At 45.1% G+C, this 24,815-nt stretch overlaps 1 protein-coding gene across 2 annotated transcripts in view; it reads right to left on the bottom strand.

Moving 5' to 3' along the window:
• Positions 1–24,815, bottom strand: part of UNC13C (unc-13 homolog C) — a 1,328,864-nt gene that overhangs the window by 665,005 nt on the left and 639,044 nt on the right. For both annotated transcript variants that reach the window (XM_086958316.1, XM_086958317.1), the window contains exon 15: positions 16,308–16,436. In XM_086958316.1, coding sequence (XP_086814442.1) covers positions 16,308–16,436 — 129 coding nt within the window. The remainder of the gene's footprint in view (positions 1–16,307; positions 16,437–24,815) is intronic.

Raw genomic sequence — 24,815 nt, 5'->3', positions numbered from 1 at the left:
ATCATTCAGTCCTCAGATCACCACCTTAAATTATTTGAGGAATTCTTCCGTAACATCATGAAAACTGCTCTAATTCTGATTCCTCCACTGCTCCAGTCCTTCCCAATGCTGTAGATATCTCTAATGCATCTCCTTCATCTGGTAGGCTGGATTCTGCCATTCTCTACACCAGTTTGCAATATCATCCTATACCCAGAATCTTGTCTTCAGAGTACACATCCAAGCTACCTTGGCTATACCTTTAACACCCCACCAACCTCAAACACAGTCTCTGCTCTTTGCTTATTCTCCATTAACATCCAACAATTTACCACTTTCACCCCATCTCTCCCCTTCTAACGTCGATCTTTCTCCTACCCCATCCCACCTTCACTTATTCCTTCTTACCCACTATATCAGCACCCTAACCCCATTGACATCTTCCCCGTTCCTTCATGCCTACCGCTTAAAGACACAACATCCTGCCCCCATACCTCTCTAGAATCTAGCCTGGACGAGCTCACTAAAAACCTGCATGATCTCAAAGCTGACCTACATAGACTCTGTCACCCCACAACAAATATGAAAACTTTTCACAGACTGAATACTCTCATAATAACCATAACCATTACTACCCTGCCTCATCTCCAACTCACCTCCCCCCCATCCTGACCTCTCCCACAGCTTTGCCCAAGCATAGGAAGTGGAGAACTAGACCCTAGACACTGAGATGTGGAAACATGCAACAGTATTACCCCTTAAGAAAAAACTCAAAAGGGTGCCAGAGGATTTGAGTAATTATCGCCCCATTTCCCTTCTGCAAGCCCCTGCAAAAATGCTGGAGAAGTGGGTGCAAAGACAGTTGTCCTCATTTGTAGAGGACTCCAGTATCTTGCATGATACCCAATTGCGGTTTAGACCAGGCTTTAGCACCGAAACCGCCCTCCTGAAAGTTTCAGAATCCATAAAATCAACAGTGGACGCAGGGTTATCTGCAATGCTGGTGCTACTAGATTTGTCCGCCACGTTTGACACGGTGGACTATGTAATACTGCTGTCTAGACTCAAAGAGAGCGGCGTGGGGAGGGGGGGGCGGTGTTAAAATGATTGAACTCTTTTTCTTTCCAATCGGACACAGCAGATCGTCTTACAAGCATATAAATCCAATGCAAGAAGATCTGATGTGGAGTCCCCCAGGACTCAGCACTCAGCCCGCTCCTCTTCAATATTTACCTGGCGCCACTGTTCACTCTTATCGCCAACTGGGGAGTGAAGGCGATATCCTACACCAACAACACCCAGCTGGTGTTCTCTTTTAAAGAACAGAAGGATAAAGCCCTAGAGAACTTTAAGGGTTGCCTGACAGACATATCCCGATGGATGAACAATAACAAGTTGTTGAAGTTCAATGCTAATAAAACGGAGGTATTATTCTTTGGAAACATCTGCCCTCCATCTGCAGGGCTTTGGTGGCCGCAGGAAATGGGCCCTCCACCTACCCCGGCAACATCAGCAAAAAACCTAGGGGTGAAATGGGAGACGGACCTCTTCCTCTCAACCCAGATTATGCAGGTGTCCTCCCCCTGTTTTGGGAAACTGAAAAGTCTACTCAAATGTATCAACTTACTACCGGAGGACGGCCGCCAAGTGGTCATACATGCCACGGTGACGGCATGACTGGACTATGCCAATAGCCTATATCTAGGCTTACCTGCCCACCTGATTAAAAGGCTGCAAATAGTCCTAAATGCAGTGGCAAGAATGATAAGGAGAGTCCCCTACCATCACCGCATTTCGCCACACATCAAGAAATTCCATTGACTGCCCGAGGCTAGGAGAATAGAATTCAAGGCATTGACTCTTGCTTTCTGTTCTCTCCAGGGTAAATGTCCAAGCTATCTGAAGCTGCGTTTGTACAGCTATAAACAAAATAGGCCTCTCAGATATAGCACCTTGAACCTTCTGAGCATCCCGAGGTTCAAGAAAGCACATATTGGATAAAGATAGCCAAGCCATCCTCTCTTCATATAACTCTCCCCACCCTGACAACCTTGTTAACCAGGGAAAAATCTATACCATCCCTGTTAACCCTCATAGAGCTTCCAGCCTCAACCCGAGAGAGATCAACAAGCACAACCTCAGGTGAATTACCTTCGCACAGACTGACCCAATACACCTCAGGGCCCACTTGAAATACATGTTAATCAACTGCAAATCAGCTTCTAGACATGCTAGTGATTTTGTGGACCTGATCTTCACACAGGAGCTTGACCATCTTATTCTAGCCAAAACTTGGCTAAATGACTCCTGTGCTCCTATCCTGGACATATTTGTCTAAGGCATTGCCAGATTGGACAGACCCTTTAGACCAATGCATTGCTTGCATCCACAGCCTTAACATGTCAGTAAAAGATACATTAAGCCCCACTCTATCCACTTGCGAATAACTATGCCTCAATATCTCTTGCAACAACAAACCAGATTGCAAACTATACACAATCTCCCACCCTCCGAGAGACAGTCAGGTTTCCATAGAACAGATAATGGGAACCATTGTAACTAACAATGGACATCAATATACCCAAATCTACCTAAGAAACCTCAACCTCCTCTGGAATGACCTAAACGACCCTGCAGTGAAATTATTCAAAACCTTCCCCGCTGTCCTGAACCTGATTCAATTCTGTGACAGGCTCACACACAACAGAGGATCAACTCTAGATCTTATCATTGCAAAGCCCAATTGGAATCTATCCTCTCCTGTGATTGGACTGACCACCAGCGCATCACATTCCTCATCACACGAGCAGTGACAATCAACACAGCTCAACCAACGAAACCTAGACTCTAGTAAAACAACATCAACGGCAATGACCAGACCTCCACCTGCCAAAACATCCTGTATTACCCTGGTGAGATGGCAGATGTCCCTGATCTCACAAATCACTATACTCGCTCAATGGAGACTATCCTTAACTCAATCACTCCATGTCAGCTAAGATTATCCACAAAAGACTCCAAACCTTGGCACAATCTTTGCCCTAACACAGAAAGGCACAGCTTGCATATAGCTGAATGTCAGTAGAGATCATCTCCATTCCTTGAACCCCTCAAACACCTGAGATCACTGCGAAATATATTCTGTAAAAGCATCATAAATACGTCAGCACATTTCTTCAGAAACCAGTTGGAGTTAGCCACTAATCACCCACAAAAACGTTTTGAGCTCATAAAAGGTCAATTGAACAGGGCATTCATACTACCACTCGCTGAATCCTGTCAATTGCCAAACTGTGAGGAATTTGCCTCCTTCTTTCTTCAGAAAATGGAAAACATGAAAAAGGACCTGAAGACCCCCTGGCACAAGCACCTCTCCCACCTCATCCCATTCTCTCAGCCTCTCAGACTATTGATCCCCGTGCCCCTCCGGGCATTTCCCCAAAAACAACGCATCTTGGAGTCTTTCCAAATCTTTGAGGAAAGTTACATCCACAAGATTCTCACATCACTGAAACTCTCAAACCATGTTGATGACCCATTCCCTCCAAATTTCCTCAAGGAAATCATGCCCTCGATACTACCACTATCCACCTTCTTCTAGGCACTAGCCTAGTCTGTCTTAAATCTTGTCAGGTTTCCCCTATCCTAAAGTAACCTAAAGCAGATCAAACTGACTTAAACAACTTCTGGCCTAACGCAAATATTCCTGCTTTGGCAAAGCTCCTTGATAAATGTGTTCACATCCAACTCTGCAACCACAGCGAACAATTCTGACTATTGGACTCATTTCAATCTGGCTTTCGGCCACAGGGCACAGCACTGAATCGGCTATGACACATAGTAGACGATGCACATAAAATGCTGGATCTGAACCAATCATGTCTCCTAATCCTCCTGGATCTATCATCGTCATTCGACATGGTCAAGCATGACAACCTGCTAGACCTCTTGGTACATCACATGGGGCTATCAGGAACAGTCCTTAACGGTTCACCTCTTTCCTCCATAACATGTCTTAGGTGTCCCTCAGGACTCCGCACACTCGCCCACTCTTTTCAAGCTGTTGATGGAGCTGCTAATGGAAATTCTGAGTTTATCTAATATCCACTACCATATGTACACTGGCGAATCCCAGCTCTACTTAAAAGTCTCATCCCTTGAAGAGATCAGCGCCCTCAGCACAACTCTACAGATAATTCCAAAATGGCTTGCTGCCAATCACCTTATACTAAACAGTCAAAAAAGGAATCCCTCATAATCACCCCACCCAACCAGTCACCTGTCATTGAAGAATGGTTGAAACCCCTTACAGCCCTCAACTGCATTCCTCAGGTCATTGACTCAGTGAGATCATTAGGACTAATATTCGTCAGGAATCTCAACATACAAAAGCACATCAGTGCCGTCACCAAAGGAGTGACTCAGCAAATCAACGCTTTAAGAAAACTCACCCCCCCACATTGATTTCAAGCATGGAGTGCAAGCCTTAGTGATTCCTAGGCAGGACTATGGAAGTACTATCCTCTCTGGTTTGCCCCGGTCCAAACTAGCCCCACTAAGGGACTTGCTCAACGCTGCTGCAAGACTCATCACTGCCTCAAAAAGAAACAACCACATCACCCCTGATCTTAAATCCCTCAACTGGCTCTCATAGGAAGCAAGAAATCAGTTAAAAATTGCCTGCATGACACATAAAGTCCTTCACTTCAATACACCCAGATATCTTGCGCAAAAGCAGATACTTTCTGGCAGCACCATATCCTCCAGAACCTCCAACACCCTTCTTTTTAAACAACAGAGATTCCACAAGAAGAAAACTTAGAACAAAACCTTCTCTGGGACGGCCCTGAGAATTTGTAACTCCCTCTCCCCTGAAGCCAAAAAGAGTCCTCCCTCAGCTATTTCCTTCAATAATAAAACCAAAGCACTCTTGAAGAACAAATCCCTTCCCTAGAATCCACAATACCCTTCTTCCCTCAACCACACTCTAGACTACTGGCACCGACGATCTACAGGTTTTCATCTTATTCAGCCTGATCTCTACCCTCCTGTTTATTGACATTGCCTATTCCTATAGTTTTTACTGAATGTTTTTTTTGGCTTTTGTTGATATTTCCCCTCTACTTCGCAAACCTTTTATAGCATTCCCTCCCTTCCCTGGTTGACACATACGCATTTATACTGATTTTATTGCTATCACTGTGTTTCTCTCTGTAAATCTATAAAGTGCTCTGATACCCGCAAGGGTCAAGTTTGCGCTATAAAAAAGGATTGAAATACAAATAAATCAATGGATCCATCAAGGTCCCATCAAATACTAAACATTCATAGTCTACACGTGGAACCCCTCATTTGTCTCCTGAGACAATCCAACATTTTTTTTTCAATCTGTACACTGATTACACTCAGCTATACCTGATAGTATTTGCTCAAAGAAGTCAACACGAGTCTGCAAAGTCACTAGGAGATATTACGTATATATATCTGCACCCCCTTTCAGACTGAACTCCTTGAAAATAAAGTCCCAGCCTTTTCAGTTTAGGCCAGATGAGTAAACTGTAAACCCAGCCAAGGGTTCCAGGACCTCAGGAACAACACCAGGGGTCAGGACGCAATCAAATTGAAACCACCAGCAGGGTCCAGACAGGTTCAGTTGAAAATGGTCAGCTGGTCTCTTTCAGGAAAGTGGTCTTCTTGCAGCTCCAGCCACTTTTCCATACCAGGTAGTCAGCCAATTCCATCTTGGAGTTCATTTCCTTGTCACAAGTGGGTGCAGGTGTAGCCCTTAGGGTTTGCATTTGAGATGTCATCAGTGATGTCATCAGTAATATCACTGACCATGTCATAAATGATGTAAAATGTGACATCATCAGCAGTGCATTGCAGGCGCGTGAGTTATAGATAGCACAACTAACTATAACAAAGGAATTTCTATGGTTTTGTACCAGTGAAATGTTCAGCTAACGATAACTCTCATGAAACCTTTGGTGTTTTCAGTGAATTTCAAAGGTTTTTTAAATGCTAGTTTCTAACTATAACGTCTCTGAAACATGGTTTTTTCAGATAATTTCAAAGGTTTTTTAAATGCTAATTTCTAACTATAACGTCTCTGACACCTATGGTTTTTTCAGTGAATTTCAAAGGTTTTTTAAATGCTAATTTTTAAGTGCAATAGTTGTTATAACTATTTTTTTGTAGTGAATTTCTAGTTTTTTTAACTGTTTATTTATAAACATTTTATTTATTAAACAACATTATATATTTTTCTGAAAATTGCAAAAAAAATGAAAATAAATTTAAAACAGAAATATTTTTTACTTTTTTTTAATTTTTTTTATTTTTATATGTATATAATTTTCTTTTTACATTATTTTTTGGGGGGAGTTGCGTACCTATCGCATCAGGTCCGCGTATTCTAGCTCCCATTTTGGAAAAGTTGTGATGGATCCGCTTATGGTGATTGACGAGTGCGTGTTTTTTTCAGTTATGTCATATACATACAGTGTTACATGGTGTGCGCAGCCGGTATGCGAACGGTTTGCGACTCCGGCTCCCGCACATTCGCGACACATGCGTATTGTGGTACGCAATGCTTGCTTGGTGGCGGGCCCCACGTAACATCATATCTGTGCTGGGGCACGCTGGGTGCGCGACTCCCGTGAAATTTTTTATGTTCTAAAATTGTATGTACGTGTCTTTAATGTACATATTAGGGCGAAATATTATTCATAAAAAATAATATATTTCCACTTGTAATAAACTGATACTATTTTTAAATATATTTTCGCGTAGTTGTGTCGGGTGTGCGCTTTGTGTGCGCTCGGTGCGCAGATCCCATGTGACCTAAAAAAAAAAGAATTGATTGGTTCATAACATTTCCCACTGTAACCATTTTAACTATTCTGTTTGGAGCAATTGATGAGAGACCCCTCTTCTTCTTCTAAAGCTGGTTTTGGAATTTATTTGGTGTTTTAAAAAATTTGCACTGGAGAAATGGTATCTGGTTCGCAAGCTCCTCATCATTCATCAGATGAAGATATCTTGGAGGAAGATCCACTTAAGCAGAGGCCTGAATCAGTGTTATGGAAATTTTTCACCTTTCCTGCTGGAGAAAAAAAGGTCAACGCAAGAAAAGTCACATGTTTGCTGTGTGACAGGGTCCTGTCGCGAGGCAGTGACAAGAAATACTCCTGTGGAACAGCAAGTATGTATAAACATCTGCGGACCATTCACCCTAAGAATCTGGCACGAGAGGAAATGAGGCGTGCAGTAAAAAATACACCACCAGGCATTGCTAGCACGTCCGGAGCCTCCACTTCAGCACCACCAGTAGACATTTGCCCACAATTTGCTTTTCTGCAGCAGCACGGCACTAAGTGCAAAACCCTCATCTGGTATGGTGAACAGTCAGTGGACACTATTTGTGCAGCTCAACGAAACCACAAAAGCTATTTTTTTTTTATTTTTTTGTTTTTGGAATGAAGTTGAATTCCAAAAGCTAACTGTTTACTTAGTTCCTTTTTTGTTTAATTTTTAAAAAACACCAAAAAAGTACAAAATTGTTAAAAAACTACAAAAAAATAGAAAACAAAAAACAGAAGATAAAAAGTTCAGAACTACCTTATCTGGTTTAAAAAAAACTATAATTGCATGGTAATGACTGAAAGTTTGGTTGAATGTATGTGTAGAGCATGATTGACTGAAAGAATGCATTAGTACTGTATGGTGAATTTATAGGGGCAGATCTATGAGGGTGAGCGTGACACTGCAAGCCCTTTAGCTGCACCGCGCTACAGCACTTCTGAAGCACAGGGATGTGACAAATGTACATGAATATGTCGCAATTCTGTGCTCCCTCTGCACTAGCACACAAACTGCAGCCATGCAGTGACTCAGGCACCCTTTCACCATGGTTTCAGGGGGGTGGGATATCTGTGTCATGGGGAGATTGCTTTTGTGCAGGAAGGGACTACTTCCTAAACAAAAACAATCATTTTCCTCCTTCAATGTGTGCTGTGGAATGCAGCATGAATTGAAAGAGGAAAAAACTAGGAGAAATGAAAACATTTCTCCTTGTTGTACCTCGCTACACCACCTCTAGGGTGGTGCACCATTCACACATATCTACAGATTTACACTTTCTCGTAAGTTTTGAGATGTGTTATTCCATGGGTGTTGTGAGGGAACAGACTCATCAACACCCATGGAACGCCCCTTCAACGCAAAGTGCTGCGTTTCAATGGGTCGTATTTTCAAGGAGAGGAAAAGCCACGCAGGGTGGCATTTCCTCTCCTTGTAAATATGGAGGAGTCCCCAGCGCCATCACTACGTTACAAAGAGTGACATACTGATGGTGCAGAGGGCTTGTAAATCTGCCACATAAGTGCATAGGTATTGGCAGAGTGATACAATAAAAACATAGTGCTGGTAGGCTGATTGACAAACTGCATGAGACTGACAGGAGGTGTCCTAGGCTGCATGAGTACTACTTCAGTATTTAGTGGAGTGTACCAACAGTATGTATCTCCTTAAAGGTTTGTAAGGATTGTGCACAGAATATTGGATGTGTACTTGTGTTGGTGCCTAGGCCATTCTATAAGAACATCACTAATAACTAATAACTAGAATGATGTCAGTGCTGCAAACAGAGTGCTCAGCTAATTTCCTAGAGTGCTAGTAGTGGACAGCAGGATAAGTTTATAAGCACTTATGTTTCAGCAGAGTGATTAGGTAAGGACATGCTTCTGTCAGGATCATTGTAGGAGTGGACAGAGCTGCTTTAGAGCCATAGAACAGGTGGGCAGAGCTGCTGTAGAGCCAGAGAACCAGGTCAGCAGAGCTGCTTTAGAGCCATAAAACCAGGTCAGCAGAGCTGCTGTAAAGCTAGAGAAACCAGGTCAGCAGATCTGCAGGTCTGCTTTAGAGCCAGAGAACCAGGTCAGCAGAGCTGTTGTAGAGCCAGAGAACCACGTCAGCAGAGCTGTTCTAGAGCCTAAGAAGCAGGTCAGCAGAGCTTCTCTAGAACCAGAGACCCAGGTCAGGAGAGCTGCTCTAGAGCCAAAGACCCAGGTCAGCAGAGCTGCTCTAGAGGCCGAGAACCAGGTCAGTAGAGCTACTGTAAAGCCAGAGAACCCAGGTGTCAGCAGAACTGCATTAGAGCCAGAGAACCGGGTCAGAAGAGCTCTTTAGAGGGAGAGAACCAGGTCAGTAGAGCTGCTTTAGAGCCAGAGAACCAGGTCAGCAGAGCTTCTCTAGAGCCAGAGAACCAGGTCAGCAGAGCTGCTTTAGATCCATAGAACCAGGTCAGAAGAGCTGCTTTAGAGCCAGAGAACCAGGTCAGCAGAGCGGCTCTAGAGGCAGAGAACCAGGTCAGCAGAGCTGCTTTAGAGGGAGACAACCAGGCCAGCAGAGCTGCTTTAGAGCCAGAGAGCCAGGTCAGCAGAGCTGCTTTAGAGCCAGAGAAACCAGGTCAGCAGAGCTGCTTTAGAGGGAGGGAACCAGGTCAGGAGAGCTGCTTTAGAGCCAGAGAACCAGGTCAGCAGAGCTGCTCTAGAGGCAGAGAACCAGGTCAGAAGAGCTGATTTAGAGGGAGAGAACAAGGTCAGCAGAGCTGCTTTAGAGCCAGAGAACCAGGTCAGCAGAGCTCCTGTAGAGCCAGAAAACCAGGTCCGCAGAGCTGATTTGGAGCCATAGATCAAGGTCAGCAGAGCTGCTTTAGAGTCAGAAAACCAGGTCAGCAGAGCTGCTCTAGAGTCTAAGAACCAGGTCAGCAGGGCTGCTCTAGTGCCAGAGAACTAGGTCAGCAGAGCTGCTGTAGAGCCAGAGAGTACCAGGTCAGCAGTGCTGCTCTAGAGGGAGCGAACCAGGTCAGCAGAGCTGCTCTAGAGGGAGAGAACCAGGTCAGCAGAGCTGCTCTAGAGCCAGAGAACCATGTCAGCAAAACTGCTTTAGAGCCATAGAACTGGGTCAGCAGAGTTGCTTTAGATCAGAGAACCAGGTCAGCAGAGCTGTTGTAGAGCCAGAGAATCAGATCAGCAGAGCTGCTCTATAGCCTAAGAACTAGGCCAGCAGAGCTGCTCTACAGCCAGAGAACCAGGTCAGCAGACCTGCTGTAGAGCCAGAGAAACCAGGTCTGCAGAGCTGCTTTAGAGGGAGTATAACAGTTCAGCAGAGCTGCTTTAGAGCCAGAGAACCAGGTCAGCAGAGCTGCTCCAGCTGACACTGACTGACTGACACTGACTGACTGACAGTGACTGACACTGATTGACTGACACTGACTGGCTGACTGACACTGATTGACTGACACTGACTGACACTGCTTGACTGACACTGACTGACTGACTACTCTCTACTACTCATTCTCTACTACTCTCTACTACTCACTTTCTACTACTCACTCTCTATTACTCTATACTACTCACTCTCTACTACTCTACTACTAACTACTACTCACTCTATACTTCTCTACTATTCTCTACTACTTACTCTCTACTACTACTCTCTAATATTATCTCTCTACTACTCACTCTCTACTACTCTCTACTACTCATTCTCTACTACTCTCTCTCTACTTCTCACTCTCTACTACTCACTCGCTACTACTTACTCTCTACTACTCACTTTCTACTTCTCAATACTACTCTCTACTACTCACACTCTACTACTCACTCTCTACTACTCTCTACAACTCACTCTACTACTCTCTACTACTCTCTACCACTCACTCTCTACTACTCTTCTACTCACTCTCTACTACTCTCTCTCTAGTACTCACTCTCTACTACTCACTAAATACTCTCTACTACTCACTCTCCACTACTCTCTCTCTCTACTACTCACTCTCTACTATTCACTCTCTACTACTCACTCTACGCTACTCTCCACTACTCACTCTCTACTACTCTCTCTCTACAACTCACTCTCTACTACTCTCTACTACTCTTTCTACTACTCACTCTCTAATACTCACTCTCTACTACTCTCTACTACTCACTCTCTACTACTCACTATCAACTACTCGCTCCCTACTACTCTCTACCACTCACTCTCTACTACTCACTCTACTACGCAATCTCTACTACTCTCTACTACTCTCTCTATTACTCACTCTCTACTATTCTCTACTACTCACTCTCTACTACAATTTATCTACTGCTTGCTCTCTACTACTCGCTCTCTACTACTCACTCTCTACTACTCTCTACTACTCACTCTCTACTAATCTCTACTACTCACTCTACTACTCACTCTCTACTACTCACTCTTTACTACTCTCTCTACTACTCACTCTCTACTACTCTCTACTACTCACTCTCTGCTACAAATTCTCTACTGCTTGCTATCTACTACTCGCTCTCTACTACTCTCTACTACTCACTCTCTACTACTCCCTACTACTCACTCTACTGCTCACTCTCTACTACTCTCTACTATTCACTCTCTACTACTCTCTACTACTCACTCTACTGCTCACACTCTACTACTCTCTACGATTCACTCTCTACTACTCCACTACTCTCTACTACTCACTCTCTAATACTCTCTACTACTCTCTCTCTACTACTCACTCTCTACTACTCACTCTCTACTACTTACTCTCTACTACTCTCTACTACTTATTCTCTCCTACTCTATACTACTCACTCTCTACTACTCCCTCTCTACTACTCACACTCTATTACTCTCTACTACTCACTCTCTACTACTCTCCCTCTACTACTCTCTACTACTCACTCTCTACTACTCACTCTACTACTCACTCTCTACTACTCTACTACTCACTCTCTACTACTCTCTCTCTACTACTCACTCTATTGCTCTCTACGCCATTTATGTCTTACTGTGCATGTGCAAAAAGCGGTACGTAGGCAGTACAATATACCCAGTACATGTCAGAATACTACAGCACGTAAGGGCCATTGCCAATCAAAACCAGGCATACCCAGTTACTGGAAGAAAGACTAAATGTATCATGGCACACTACATGACGTTTATTGCATACCTTTTCGATGACTGTTGGGGGAGGGAAATCACCATGGCAACCAACCCATGTCATGACCAAGCTCATGAAACCTTGTATATATTGCACGCTTTACGGAGTGTTAAGATGTTGTGAACAAAGCGGTTTTCACCGCCGAAACGCGTCACCACTTCGTTCTGGAATAAACAAAACTTTTCCTTTGATATCTGGATTCCCACGGTGTCAGCGCCTTATTTTAACAAAATAATTAGGGATTGGAGTGTATATATATCTCAATCAACCACTCCGTTTACGTCCGTGCTCGCGAACAACAGAGAAGCGGACACTTGCTTGTTTCCTCTTAGAAGCAGGTATTTGTTTATTTAATTAATTTTCAAAGAACTGTCATGTGTATCCAGACGCGTTTCGGCGAACGCAGTCGCCTTGCTCACTGGAAATAAAGTGCTTAGTGACCCAACATTTTTTTATCTAAACAATTTGATCACGCAAACCACCAATCCTGTGCAAAGAAGGTCACATGGTTCAAACAATGTAATGGAAGAAAGACTTTCACAACCATATATGTATTGAAATAAACACATGTATAATTTCAAAACATGATGGAAATAATATCTGTGCAAATACAAATGCATTAGAACCCAAGATTTAGTCTATTGCACATATCACTTTGTTCACCAGAATGATCATTATTTCACTAAATGAAAGACCAATGGTATTGTATGAGATCAAATCAAAAAACGAAGAAGAAAACATCATAAATTACTGCACAATGCACATTTGATTATTACATAGATTTGACTCATGGTAATTATCAAAATCATAATCACTGATGATGTTTGGTATATATGCCCAAGGTTCACATATGACAAAAATTCATATAATGTCCCTACCATATAGAGATTGTGACCTTCCAAAGTGCAAGTGCAAAAAGTGCATATAAAAACAGTGCAAATCGAAAGTTACAGTTAGTGATTTGTTATTACAACAATATCACTAATTGTTCAGCCCTATGTTGATCAATCATGATCCCGGACAATCCTTATTATGTCCAAAACTAACCCAGCCCCGTATAGTGTCCCAGGGTTGATTAGTTGGGACGGGAGAAGGACACAGAAGAGAAACTATGCCTAAGATTCTGAATTTCATTAAATAAAGTAATTAAGATAAGTACAGTAAACTGTAATGCATATCATATAGATTGGACGAAATATTGACCAAGGAGAAGAAAGCAGCAAGAAAGCATATAATTACAAGTTATCGGCTAGTATAATGTAAGTGGCAGATCTTTCCAGTTCATATTCAAACAATAAAAAGCCAGTACAAGTGTGCCATTAAATACCATAAAACCAATCATTCATAAAATCAAGTCTCATAAATTCATGGTAAAATGCATATAAACTGACCACAAGGCCCAACTAAAAATCAATCAGATAAATAGGACTAAAAAGATCATAGTAATAAATAGTTACAACTCGATAACAAATTCATATATATACACACACAATAAGATACTTTGAACCCCTGATGTAATTAAATACATTATAACAAATGTAGAAAAATGTAGAAAAATGTAAAATGAGCCCTATAGGTAATGATACAGATCCTCACAAATATTAAGACCTCTCGGACTCTTAGAATCTAGTTCTATTATATATTTAGTTTCCAATTGCCTGAGGGTCTTTTCCCTGTCACCTCCTCTCTTGTTGGGTAAGACACTGTCAATCACAAAGCATTGCAGAACATTCAAGTTATTGTTATGTTCAGTTCGGACGTGTCGGGCAACTGGGTAAGTAGGATCGGCATTGACTGTGGCTCTCAAATGCTGTAAAATCTGTGCATGTACCTGTAGTTTGGTGCTTCCTACGTATCTTAGACCGCATATACATTTTAAAACATAAACGGCATAGTCGGTTCTGCACGTGTAATGTCCTTTCAATGGAATCGGAACCTCTAAAAAAAACGCATTTGTATAGGAATTGGTGTTAACACCAAACTTACATGCCCTACATGTACTGCATTTAAAAAAGCCTTTTTTAGATGACAGCCAATTGTTCTTAGAATATAATTCTGGGCTTGTTTTAACCAGGTCAATACATATAGAGTGTGATTTGTGGTAAGTAAAACTGGGTTTACATGGTAGAATTTCATGAAGAACAGCATCACTTAAAACTATTGGCCACTGCTTATTAATGATTCCTTGAATCAAACGTGATTGCCTGCTAAAAGTTGTAATAAATCTCCAAGGCTCTACAGGTTTGGGATCTACAATGGAAACTATTGTGGTTGTATCAGCTGCCGTAGTATTAGGTTTAAGAAGTAGCTTCGACCAATCTTTACTGTTGGCCTTGTTCATGGCCAGGTCCAATTTGTGTGAATCATAGCCACGTTCTAATAATCTGTTTTTAGCAGCTGTTTGAGCTTCCACTAGAGCAGTATCAGTACTGCACGCTCCGCGAATACGCAGAAACTCACCATATGGCAGACTGGCAATGGTATGGTGGGGATGTGCACTGGAGGCATGTAGTAATGTATTACCTGCAGTTGATTTTCTATATAGGCTAGTTTGGATCACGTTATCAGAACTGGCCATATAAAGAGTACTCCAGGAGGATATTGCAATTAAAATGTATATATATATTTAAATCATGCATACTAGAATGTAGCAAGACTAAGTGTGTTTGAATATAAATATATATATTTAAATCAGTGAGCAAGGCGGAGGTTGCCGCCGAAACGCGTCTGAGCAGAAGTTGATATAAAATAAAACCCTTGAACTAAGATACACGGAGTCAGCGCCTTCTTGGATGGTGAAGTTTGGTGTGGTATTAATATATATATATATATATATATATATATATATATATATATATATATATATATATATATATATATATATATATATATATATATATATATATATATATATATATTTATATTCAAACACACTTAGTCTTGCTACATTCTAGTATGCATGATTTTGGAGTCCAATGGAAATCACTTTTGTGATAACGCATGTACATTTTAATTGCAATATCCTCCTGGAGTACTCTTTATATGGCCAGGACTTTCTATGGCAAAATGAAAGGAAAATGTGTTGCTTGTACACTTCAAAGATGTGTGCCAAGTGTTGTTCGTGTGCTCTGCAGAGTGGTGGAAGGAAGAAGTGGAACATGTTTTATTATTAGTATAACCACAATGTAAATGAATAGCATATACAGCATTGTTTTTTTATTTTAACCCATGTGGACTCCCTCAAAAAGTAATGCTGATCCAACACTAATGAACCAACCTTGGTAGTCTCTGAAAGAGATGGGGTTCTCGTTTATTCTTTGAAAAATAACATGTGATCTAAGTATGAGAGATCTTAACTAATACATTTGCAAGCACATCAAATCTATCCACAGTCAGATGGTTTAATCGAAGGAGGAACCCGGGTTTAGGAACCCAATATAATGTCACTGTTGCATTGCTAGTGAACTTCATGTCTAATGTTTTCGGTAGTAGGGCACAATAGCCTGCTAGATCTTTTCAAACTTCATATTACAGATCAATGGATGATTTTTTTCCTCTAAAGACCACCATGAACCAGTGCAAAAAATGGAGAAATGCATTTCATTTTTTGTTTCTTTGGGGTGTGTTTTCGTAAAATCAAAAACTACAGTGAGTTGAGTGGATCTAAAAGGATATGACAGCCTGCTCGGCACTGCATTTCTACTGTGAGAGTTTCCACTACATCAGTGGAAATTCCAGTCAACATGGTGAGGTTGTCTACATAAGGAAGTCCGGCCTCTCTTTGACACCAAAGGTTAAATTAGGCTAATAGTGTTAAGTAATTATGAAATATTACTTAAATGACATATAGCAGCCAAGGCCTCATTAGGATTAGAGGAAAAAATCAAATGTTAAATACCAAATGTGACCAAGTTCTTGCTGGGCTTTCCTAGTCTATCTCAACATTAATTTATATATTGAATATATCATGAACAAATACATATACTAAGCGGTAAACACATATATCTCGATATGCAGAAATATAATCACTGCATATGATTTCTTCAGCTGCATTACAATGGCTCTTTAATTTAGGCTGTATTTTGCATAGATCAAACTTAAAGAGAGATGTAAATTACCGTTTCACATGTTAATAAATGAAGCAATGGACATGTCGGGACGTGTAAATTACGCTTTCATCAAATGTTGCTCTGCATTTTTTAACTTAATGTTTCTAAACACATATAAATAGAAAACATGATTTTAAATATCGAGACAAATACATACAGAAAGGATTTACCCAATTGTTTCAAACACATTCATCTGAGGAGATTCAAAGTCACCAACATAGTCTTACCTGGTCTAACAACTGGTTGTAAAGCTCATGGCAGTTGTCAAAAACATATCTGTAAGTGGCATCTAAACAGGCTCGGACACAGTCCTTTACAACAGTGCTGGCTCTAGGGGGACTCTGTAACTCCAAAACCTGTAGAAAAGAGGCACAAATCTTGGGGTTAAATACAAGGAAAGCGGAAAAGTATTGTAGCTATGTAACTAAAAAATATGTTACTCCCATATGCAAAGTACTAATTTTTTAGCACAAGAATGCTGGGGGCTCAGCTGTGCAGTGACTGGAGTCTTATCTCCGGCAAGCCCATCCGAGTTTTTCACAGGTCTTTAAAGGTCTTTAAATACCATTTGCAAATTTACATGCCTCTGGTTGCAGAGGCTTGGTGTTTTTTCCTGGTTCCAGTACCCCCTGGGCCCCCACTCTGCCTATTCATTACATTTGTATTTTATATTTATTGTCGTAGTGTGAGAATGCATTTCATGAAAAGGAATATAAAGTAAGATTGCCAAAAGAAAAATGCCTGCCATGTGTTGTTTAAAGAGCCTGCAAAGACCTCCTCTTGACATTAAAGGGGGTTATAGGTAAAAAAGTATGTATTCATTCATTATGTGACTTTTCTGCCTTTGTTCTCTTTAATTATCAGTCATGGATGATTGAGGCAACCCTAGAACACAATTAAAAGTGCTTTCTATTTATATTTGCTGTTCAAAGTATGCACAAATAAGTGCTTAAAATACAGCTTTAGGTGATTGCTTATTTTAGTACCGACTGGGCCATCACAATAATCTGCTGCCAACCCTAACCATAGGACTGGAGGTTTGTTGCAGGATCAGCACATTATTTATTTCCTCCACCCTCGATCCCCAAATAATGCCATAATAGCAATAGTTTAACTTAGATCTTAAACCCTACGCCGTCGTCAATAACATGCTGAGTTACTTCAAGTGTCTGGAAATGTACCCTGCATTCAGACAACGCACCCCTCATTCTTGCCCTTCACTTTCACGCTCACCCTGCACTCACAGCGATCACAATGCACTCACACTGATCAACATGCACTCACACTGATCAACATGCACTCACACCATTCACCCGCTCACCCTGCACTCACAGTGATCACTCTGCACTCACAATGCACTTGCGCTGTTCACCCTGTACCTCACCCTGCAGTCACACGAGCACACTACTCACCCTGCTTATGTGACACTTCACTCACCTGTCCCCCTCACTGCTCAATATGCAACTCACTCAAACAAGCCCATCAGTAATCATATATTCATTTGTCCCATTCTGAACTTGCATCCGCACCCAAATTCGTACGCCCATCTCACGGACCCTGCAGTCACTCCTCCCACCCTACTCTCACTCTGTTGCATTGCTCACCATGCTCTCACATGGGCACCTTTGTCACCCACACAGTGCAGAGGGTTAATGTGCCTCCTACAAATAATATGAACCATGCAGATCACAGAAATGAATGTGAGTAAACTATGAGTAGCGCTATAAAAAAATGAAATGTTTGTCAGAAAGGTGCTATAAAGAGATGAGGTGCATTGTTGGCGAGTGGAAGTGAGGGAATTCATGGAGAAGAAGCAAACAGGGGTCGGGCACCCAAAAAGACTGTTGCACAGTGTGCAATCAGTGTTAGGGCCAGACCTGGCTGGGAGTGTTAGCTCCCCCGCCCCTCGAAGTTCTGGTCTAGTGGCTCCCCTGCGTCTACCTATTTTTAGTATTTACATTTGTAGTACGCTACTGTTACCAAAAGATATCCTGGGGCTAATAACCATCTGCTGCCTTAAGGCAAACGAGAAACACACAGAAGGAGAATGGAAAGGGGCGACCACTCGGTCCCCCCGAACGTATGGTTGGGTGCCCCGATCCTCCCGGGAAACCATTTTGGGCGGGGGGCGTGGCTCGGCTGGTATGCCCGAAGCGGCGTAGCCGGGGCGCGCCTTTTTCCCGCCCAAGAGGGGTTGTCCTAGACACCTACACCGAAGCCCACGCCCAGTAGGCGTACCGGAGGAGGGTACACGCCCTCCCGCAGAAGAATAAATAGAGCGGAAATCCGAAGAAGCGTCCTCTTGTTCCTGTGCTCTGAAGGCTGCACCCACTCGTTGCTCGTGAGCCCTCGACGGAACAAGCGGCAATTTTGAGAACTTGTAATGTTGTTTCTCTTTCAGTTATTTGGAGTCGAAGAGTCCAGGACCTCGTTGATCGGCTAGGAGCAGAATACTCGAAACCATGGCTGGCAAGAAAGCAGGAAAGGGTTCCGAGACGGATAAGGTGTTACGCCTATTGTCGAACCGGATGGCTTGCATGGACCGAAAACTCGGACAAGTCCAATCGATCGGTCGAGGTTTGACGGAGGTCAAAAAACAGCTGGCTGCTCTGAGCAACCCCGGTAACCCTAAGAAGGTAATAGGCCCGGCCTTGCCGGGAGTCATCCCCGAGGGTAGAGGGAAGCGGGTCAAGAAGAGGGCGGTTTCGGGGGAGGTTCCGGTTCCAGAGGTACCCCCAGTCGCCCCGTCATGCCGGCAGTCAACCCGGTACCAAACCCAGATATGGGTCAGCCGATCCCGGTTGTGATTACCTCCGCTAATGATGAGGAGATGCCTCCCGAAATGGCCATCCAGTTGGCAGCATGGCTCAAGAAAAAAGCAGGGGGGGCAGTGGCCCCTGGAGACCCGGCCGAGGAGGCCAGACTACTAATCGAGCAATTGCGGCAGTCGAGAGATGTCGCAAAGGCGAATGTTCCTCTTGTTTCCCCACAGGTGGCACCGGTAGGACCTGCAGTTGGTCACGAGAAAACGGCGGGAACAACGGCCGAACCTGGTAAGCTCGCATTGCCAATGGCGGGGGAGGGTTCATTACCCTCGAGGCGGGAGAAGGTGGCACAGCACATCCCTATGGCCACAAAAGAGTTAATATGGGGAGACAAATATGTTAACATGTTTTCATTATTGACTGACCATCGGGAGATGGAATATGCTAAAACCCAGAAGGATTTGTGGCACCCGAGCGTCTGGCGCGCAAAGATGGCGGAATTCAGGGTGGATGAGACGGTAACGAACTGGGTTAAGGCCTTTTCGATATTTACTGCAGTTATGGGGGAACGTAAACCCGAGCTGATGACTGAGTTAACTTGCTACCAAAATCGTATTATGGATTTTTATTCAATGTATGAGGGGGAGGAATGGAAAGGTTATGATATGAAATTCCGGAAAGCAAAAGAATACGATGCTAGTTTGACTTGGGATTGCCTGGACTCGGTGGCACAAACAGCTCCTGCCAGGGGCGGCAGGTACGTCCTTGTCAGGCGGGAGTGGGTCAGGATTCGGTGGGGATTACCAGCCCAAGTCTGGCGGGAATGGCGGCAAGCGTGGGGTTTGTTGGGGCTTCAATCGAGGCAACTGTAACAGACCGCAGGGAACATGTAGGTTCAGGCATGCGTGTGCGGGCTGTGGGAATTGCTCACACCCGGAGAGTACATGTAGATCTAAAAATAGCGGGGCAGGAGGTAAAGGCGGATCTAAGCAGGAGTGAGGTAGAAAGTTGTGACCGATTGCCTACACCCATTGATATCATGGCTTTGGTTAAACAAATACCATGATCGTGTATCCGCTGGGGTGTTGAGGAAGGGATTCTTACATGGCTTCCACATCCCGGCGGGGGATTTTCGGGGGGGATTCCTTTTGTAAAAAACAGTTATCGGTACAGCACAACCCACGCGTGGCAGAGAAGAAAATCGCAAAAGAAGTCAGCTTAGGGCGAGTAGCAGGGCCTTTTCGTTGCCCGCAGGTGGCGGAGTTCATTTGTTCCCCGTTAGGGGTTGTCCCGAAGAAAGACCCAGGGGAGTTCAGACTTATTCATAACCTGTCGGCTCCAAGGGGTTCCTCGGTGAACCAGGCCATTGACCCAGAAGTTTGTTCAGTGCGGTACGCATCGTTCGATGATGCCGTGGCCATGTTAAATCGCCTGGGCCCCGGGGCGCTGATGGCGAAATCAGATATCGAATCAGCGTTCCGGTTGCTCCCGGTACACCCACAGGATCAGCGCTTGCTAGGTTTTGCAATTCAAGGGAGTTATTACATGGATAAATGCATGCCTATAGGTTGCTCCATTTCTTGTGCCTATTTTGAAATGTTCAGCTGTTTTTTAGAGTGGGCATTCACCGAGGCCACAGGGCATAGGCATGTTATGCACTATCTAGATGACTTCCTGTTCTTGGGAGCAGCCGGCGACACAAAATGTGCGCAGGCGCTACATGACTTCTGCATCCTCATGAGGGAGTTTGGAGTCCCATTGGCACCAGGTAAGACGGTTGGACCATCTACTTCACTGGAGTTTCTGGGAATTGAGCTCGATTCTGTGGAGGGATGTTTCCGTTTACCGATGGACAAGGTGGCCAAGTTTAGGGCTTCCTTGACGCAATGCCTGGGCAAGGAGAAAGTGACCCTGCACCTATTACAACAAACAGTGGGTCAGCTTAACTTTGCCTTGAGGGTGATACCAATGGCCCGCCCCTTCTCACGCTCTATTGCACAAGCTATGGTGGGTCTCAAAGAGGGACACCACCGTACGAGACTGTCGGCAGAGGTTCGCCAGGATATGCGCATTTGGTTGGCATTTCTGGCGGACTTCAACGGTCGAGTCGTGTGGAACAAGCCGCCAGCGTCTTCAGATGAACTAGGTCTGTGGACTGACTCAGCGGGGAGCGGGGGATTTGGCGCCATCTTTGGTAATCGATGGTCGGCGCAAACATGGCCGACGTGGTGGCACACCAGCGGTCTCACAGGTAACATTGGGTTCTTGGAGTTATTTCCCATTTGGGTTGCTCTGATGGCATGGCCAGACGACTTCAGGGACCGCTCAGTGGTGTTTTGGTCTGATAATATGACTGTTGTCGAATGCATTAACCAACAGGCAGCATGCTACAAATGGATCTTGAGATTGTTGAAGGAAGTTGTGCTGCTCTGCATGAGACTAAATGTACAGTTCAGGGCGAAACATGTGCCAGGCGTACTGAATCATGCAGCTGATGCACTCTCTCGTTCACATATGCAGGCGTTCAGGGGTTATCTGCCTACAGCGGACCTAGTGGCGGCACCATTCCCCGAAGCACTATGGCTAATCGGTGCCCCGGATTATAAGACCTCGTGGCAGCAAGCTTACCCCCCAGGACAAGGAAGGCATACGAAGGAGCGTTTCGTTCCTATTGCACATTTTTGGGTCCAACAGGGAGTCAGAGCTGGGGTCAGGAGGAATCCTTCCTGGGGTTCCTGGTAGCGCTGCACAGAGAAGGCCGAACAGCGGCAACGGCCAATAGGCATAGGGCGGCCATTTCATTCATGGCGCAGATGCATGGCATAAAAGACCCAACGGGTTCCTTTTTGGTTAAGAAGGCCCTTCGCGGCTGGCAGCGCCTCGAGGGCCGCAAGCAAGATGCGAGGCGCCCGATTGGCTTAGACAGGTTAGCTTTACTAGTAGCGAAACTAGACGAGACGTGCTCCTCCCATTTCGAAGCAGTTCTGTTCCAGGCAGCTTTTGCATTGGCATTCCATGGGGCAATGCGAGTGAGCGAACTTGTCGCAAGGAACAAGAAAGAGGTGGAGGGAGGCTTGTGCAGGGATCACGTCCAAATTAGGGGTGATTCAATGGTGGTCTAAGACCGACCAGGGGGCTATGGGTAATAGTGTTGTCGTGCAGCGCGCGCGAGGGTCCCCCATGTGCCCAATAAAGTGTATAGAGGAATACTTGGCACTAAGGGCGGCTACATGGGGGGGACTTTGCTAAGGCACAAGGATGGCACCCCACTGACGAGGTTTCAGTTCCAGAGGGTGCTAGCACTGACAATCGCTGCTGCGGGCATGGACCCGTGCGATTTTGGGACCCACTCCTTTAGGATAGGGGCTGCTACTGAGGCTACAGCCAGGGGTCAGAGTGCGGAGGAAGTGAAACAGTTGGGACGATGGTCCTCGAATTGCTTCAAAAGGTATGTGCGATTGCACATGTTGTAAAGATCAATTGACATGCACTCACACTTCTTGTCTTTTGTTTGAATTACAGTTTCGCGAGCCTGTCACGCGGGGCGGAATTTGCAGTTGACCCGGCACCAAGAGACCAGCGGTCAAGGATCACCGTCTGGGGAGAAAGTGGTATGGGTCGTGGGCCACTCACATGTGAGGCGCGCCGGGGACGTATTCAAAGCAGGTGACACGACTCACGCAGCTGGGGAATACGGGTACAGAGTGGCCTTCCATGGGGAGGGCGGGCTCTGTTTTGACCAATTCGAGTCATTTTTTGAGGGTCTCTTAGGGCGGCAAAGGTCACCGCCATCTGTAGTCATAGTACACCTGGGGGCAATGACTTGGTGACTCTGGGTAGACGGTTGTTGTTTGAACAAATTTTGTCTGCTGTTCGCTGGTTGGCTAAAAGAATCCCGGGGTGCACGATTGCCTGGTCTCACATGATTCCCAGGAAGGTATGGCGGGGGGGCCTTTTGGTGCCAGCACTGAACCATTCGGTGAGAAGGGTTAACAATAAAGTGGGTAAATTGTTTCGCTCTTCGCAGTTGCATAGCATTCCTCACGGGTGTATTCGGGGTGATCTCATGTATCTGAATGATGGGGTTCACCTGTCCAGGGAGGGGAATGAGTTACTCATAGGAGACTTCATAGCATGGCTAAGGGGTTTGAGGAAGCATGACCTTTAGGAGGAGTAGGGGGGGCCGGATAGTCGGTCAACTATCCGGCCTGTGGCGGTAAGGTCATGATCGGTGAGCAGTAATTTCAAGGTCCCTAGAGGGGGGCGCCACCCAGAATGGATGGGAGCGCCCGGGGGGAGGCGGCCATTGGCCCCTTCCACGGGGAGGCGGCACCCACTAAGGATGGGTCACCTAGGGGGAGACGGCAATAGGCCCCTCCCAGGGGGGGAGGCGGCTAGATGCCCCTCCTACTAATTTCCTGGGGGCCGGATATCCGCGACGGCGGATAGAGAGTGTGGGGATGGGGGGAGTCCACGCTGTCCTTCCTACAGATACCTCACACGGGAACTCGGACGACCTTTAAAATGGCGTCGAGTGGAAAGGGGGCCACCACCACGACAAGGGAAGTTACAGTTGGCAATGAGGGTAGAGTCCTCTGCGCATGCGCCACTCACACCGTGAGGGCGAGAGTTTTGGTAGTAGGGATCTGACACCGGTTAAGACCTTGCCGTTGGCCCTTAATGCTAGGATGTACAATTTTAATTTAGAATGTATGCATTTCAGGATGTTAGACTCGGCTAGGAAACCTTTGTATTAGAGATCTGTTAAGGTTAGCCAAAGAACATGTCTTCATCGAAATGTAATAAATGTAAAATTGTACATAATGATGAAACTTTTATTTAATGTTTTAAATTTTGTTTCATATTTTAATAAAATATACGGCCGGGAGGGTGACTCCCTCCTGCCTTCCAAAAGTTCTAAACCTGTGTCCGACTTCCCATCCTTGGGGATTGTGTTGAGAGGGGGTGGCGGGCATCCCGGCCATATGGAAAGGGGCGACCACTCGGTCCCCCCGAACGTATGGTTGGGTGCCCAGATCCTCCCGGGAAACCATTTTGGGCGGGGGGCTTGGCTCGGCTGGTATGCCCGAAGCGGCGTAGCCAGGGCGCGCCTTTTTCCCGCCCAAGAGGGGTTGTCCTAGACACCTACACCGAAGCCCATGCCCAGTAGGCGTACCGGAGGAGGGTACACGCCCTCCCGCAGAAGAATAAATAGAGCGGAAATCCGAAGAAGCGTCCTCTTGTTCCTGTGCTCTGAAGGCTGCACCCACTCGTTGCTCGTGAGCCCTCGACGGAACAAGCAGCAATTTTGAACCCACCCACCAGCCCCTTATGGCAATGTTTGGTTAAATAAAGTTTTGCTTAGATACCCCCTTTTTCCTTTGTAGAGAAAGTAAAGGAATGTTTAAGATAAGGATGTGACTTCTGCCTGTAGGATAATGTTTTTCTTTGTAGAAGTGAGCAGTTGATGGCACATTGAGGCTATGTCAGAATTTTTTCCTTCCTTAGTAGGTAAACAACTGTCGTATTTATTTGATGGTCGGGCGGTAAGGTCATGATCGGTGAGCAGTAATTTCAAGGTCCCTAGAGGGGGGCGCCACCCAGAATGGATGGGAGCGCCCGGGCGGAGGCGGCCATTGGCCCCTTCCACGGGGAGGCGGCACCCACTAAAGATGAGTCGCCTAGGGGGAGACGGCCATAGGCCCCTCCCAGGGGGGGAGGCGGCTAGATGCCCCTCCTACTAATTTCCCGGGGGCCGGATATCCGCGACGGCGGATAGAGAGTGTGGGGATGGGGGAGTCCACGCTGTCCTTCCTACAGATACCGCACACGGGAACTCGGACGACCTTTAAAATGGCGTCGAGTGGAAAGGGGGCCCCCACCACGACAAGGGAAGTTACAGTTGGCAATGAGGGTAGAGTCCTCTGCGCATGCGCCACTCACACCGTGAGGGCGAGAGTTTTGGTAGTA

The sequence above is a fragment of the Lissotriton vulgaris genome, chromosome 2_1 (assembly GCF_964263255.1).
Source record: "Lissotriton vulgaris chromosome 2_1, aLisVul1.2, whole genome shotgun sequence".
NCBI classification, from domain to species: Eukaryota; Metazoa; Chordata; class Amphibia; order Caudata; family Salamandridae; genus Lissotriton; species Lissotriton vulgaris.
The sequence above is the reverse complement of the archived record's forward strand: the minus strand, read 5'-3'. Positions and strand labels throughout refer to the sequence as shown.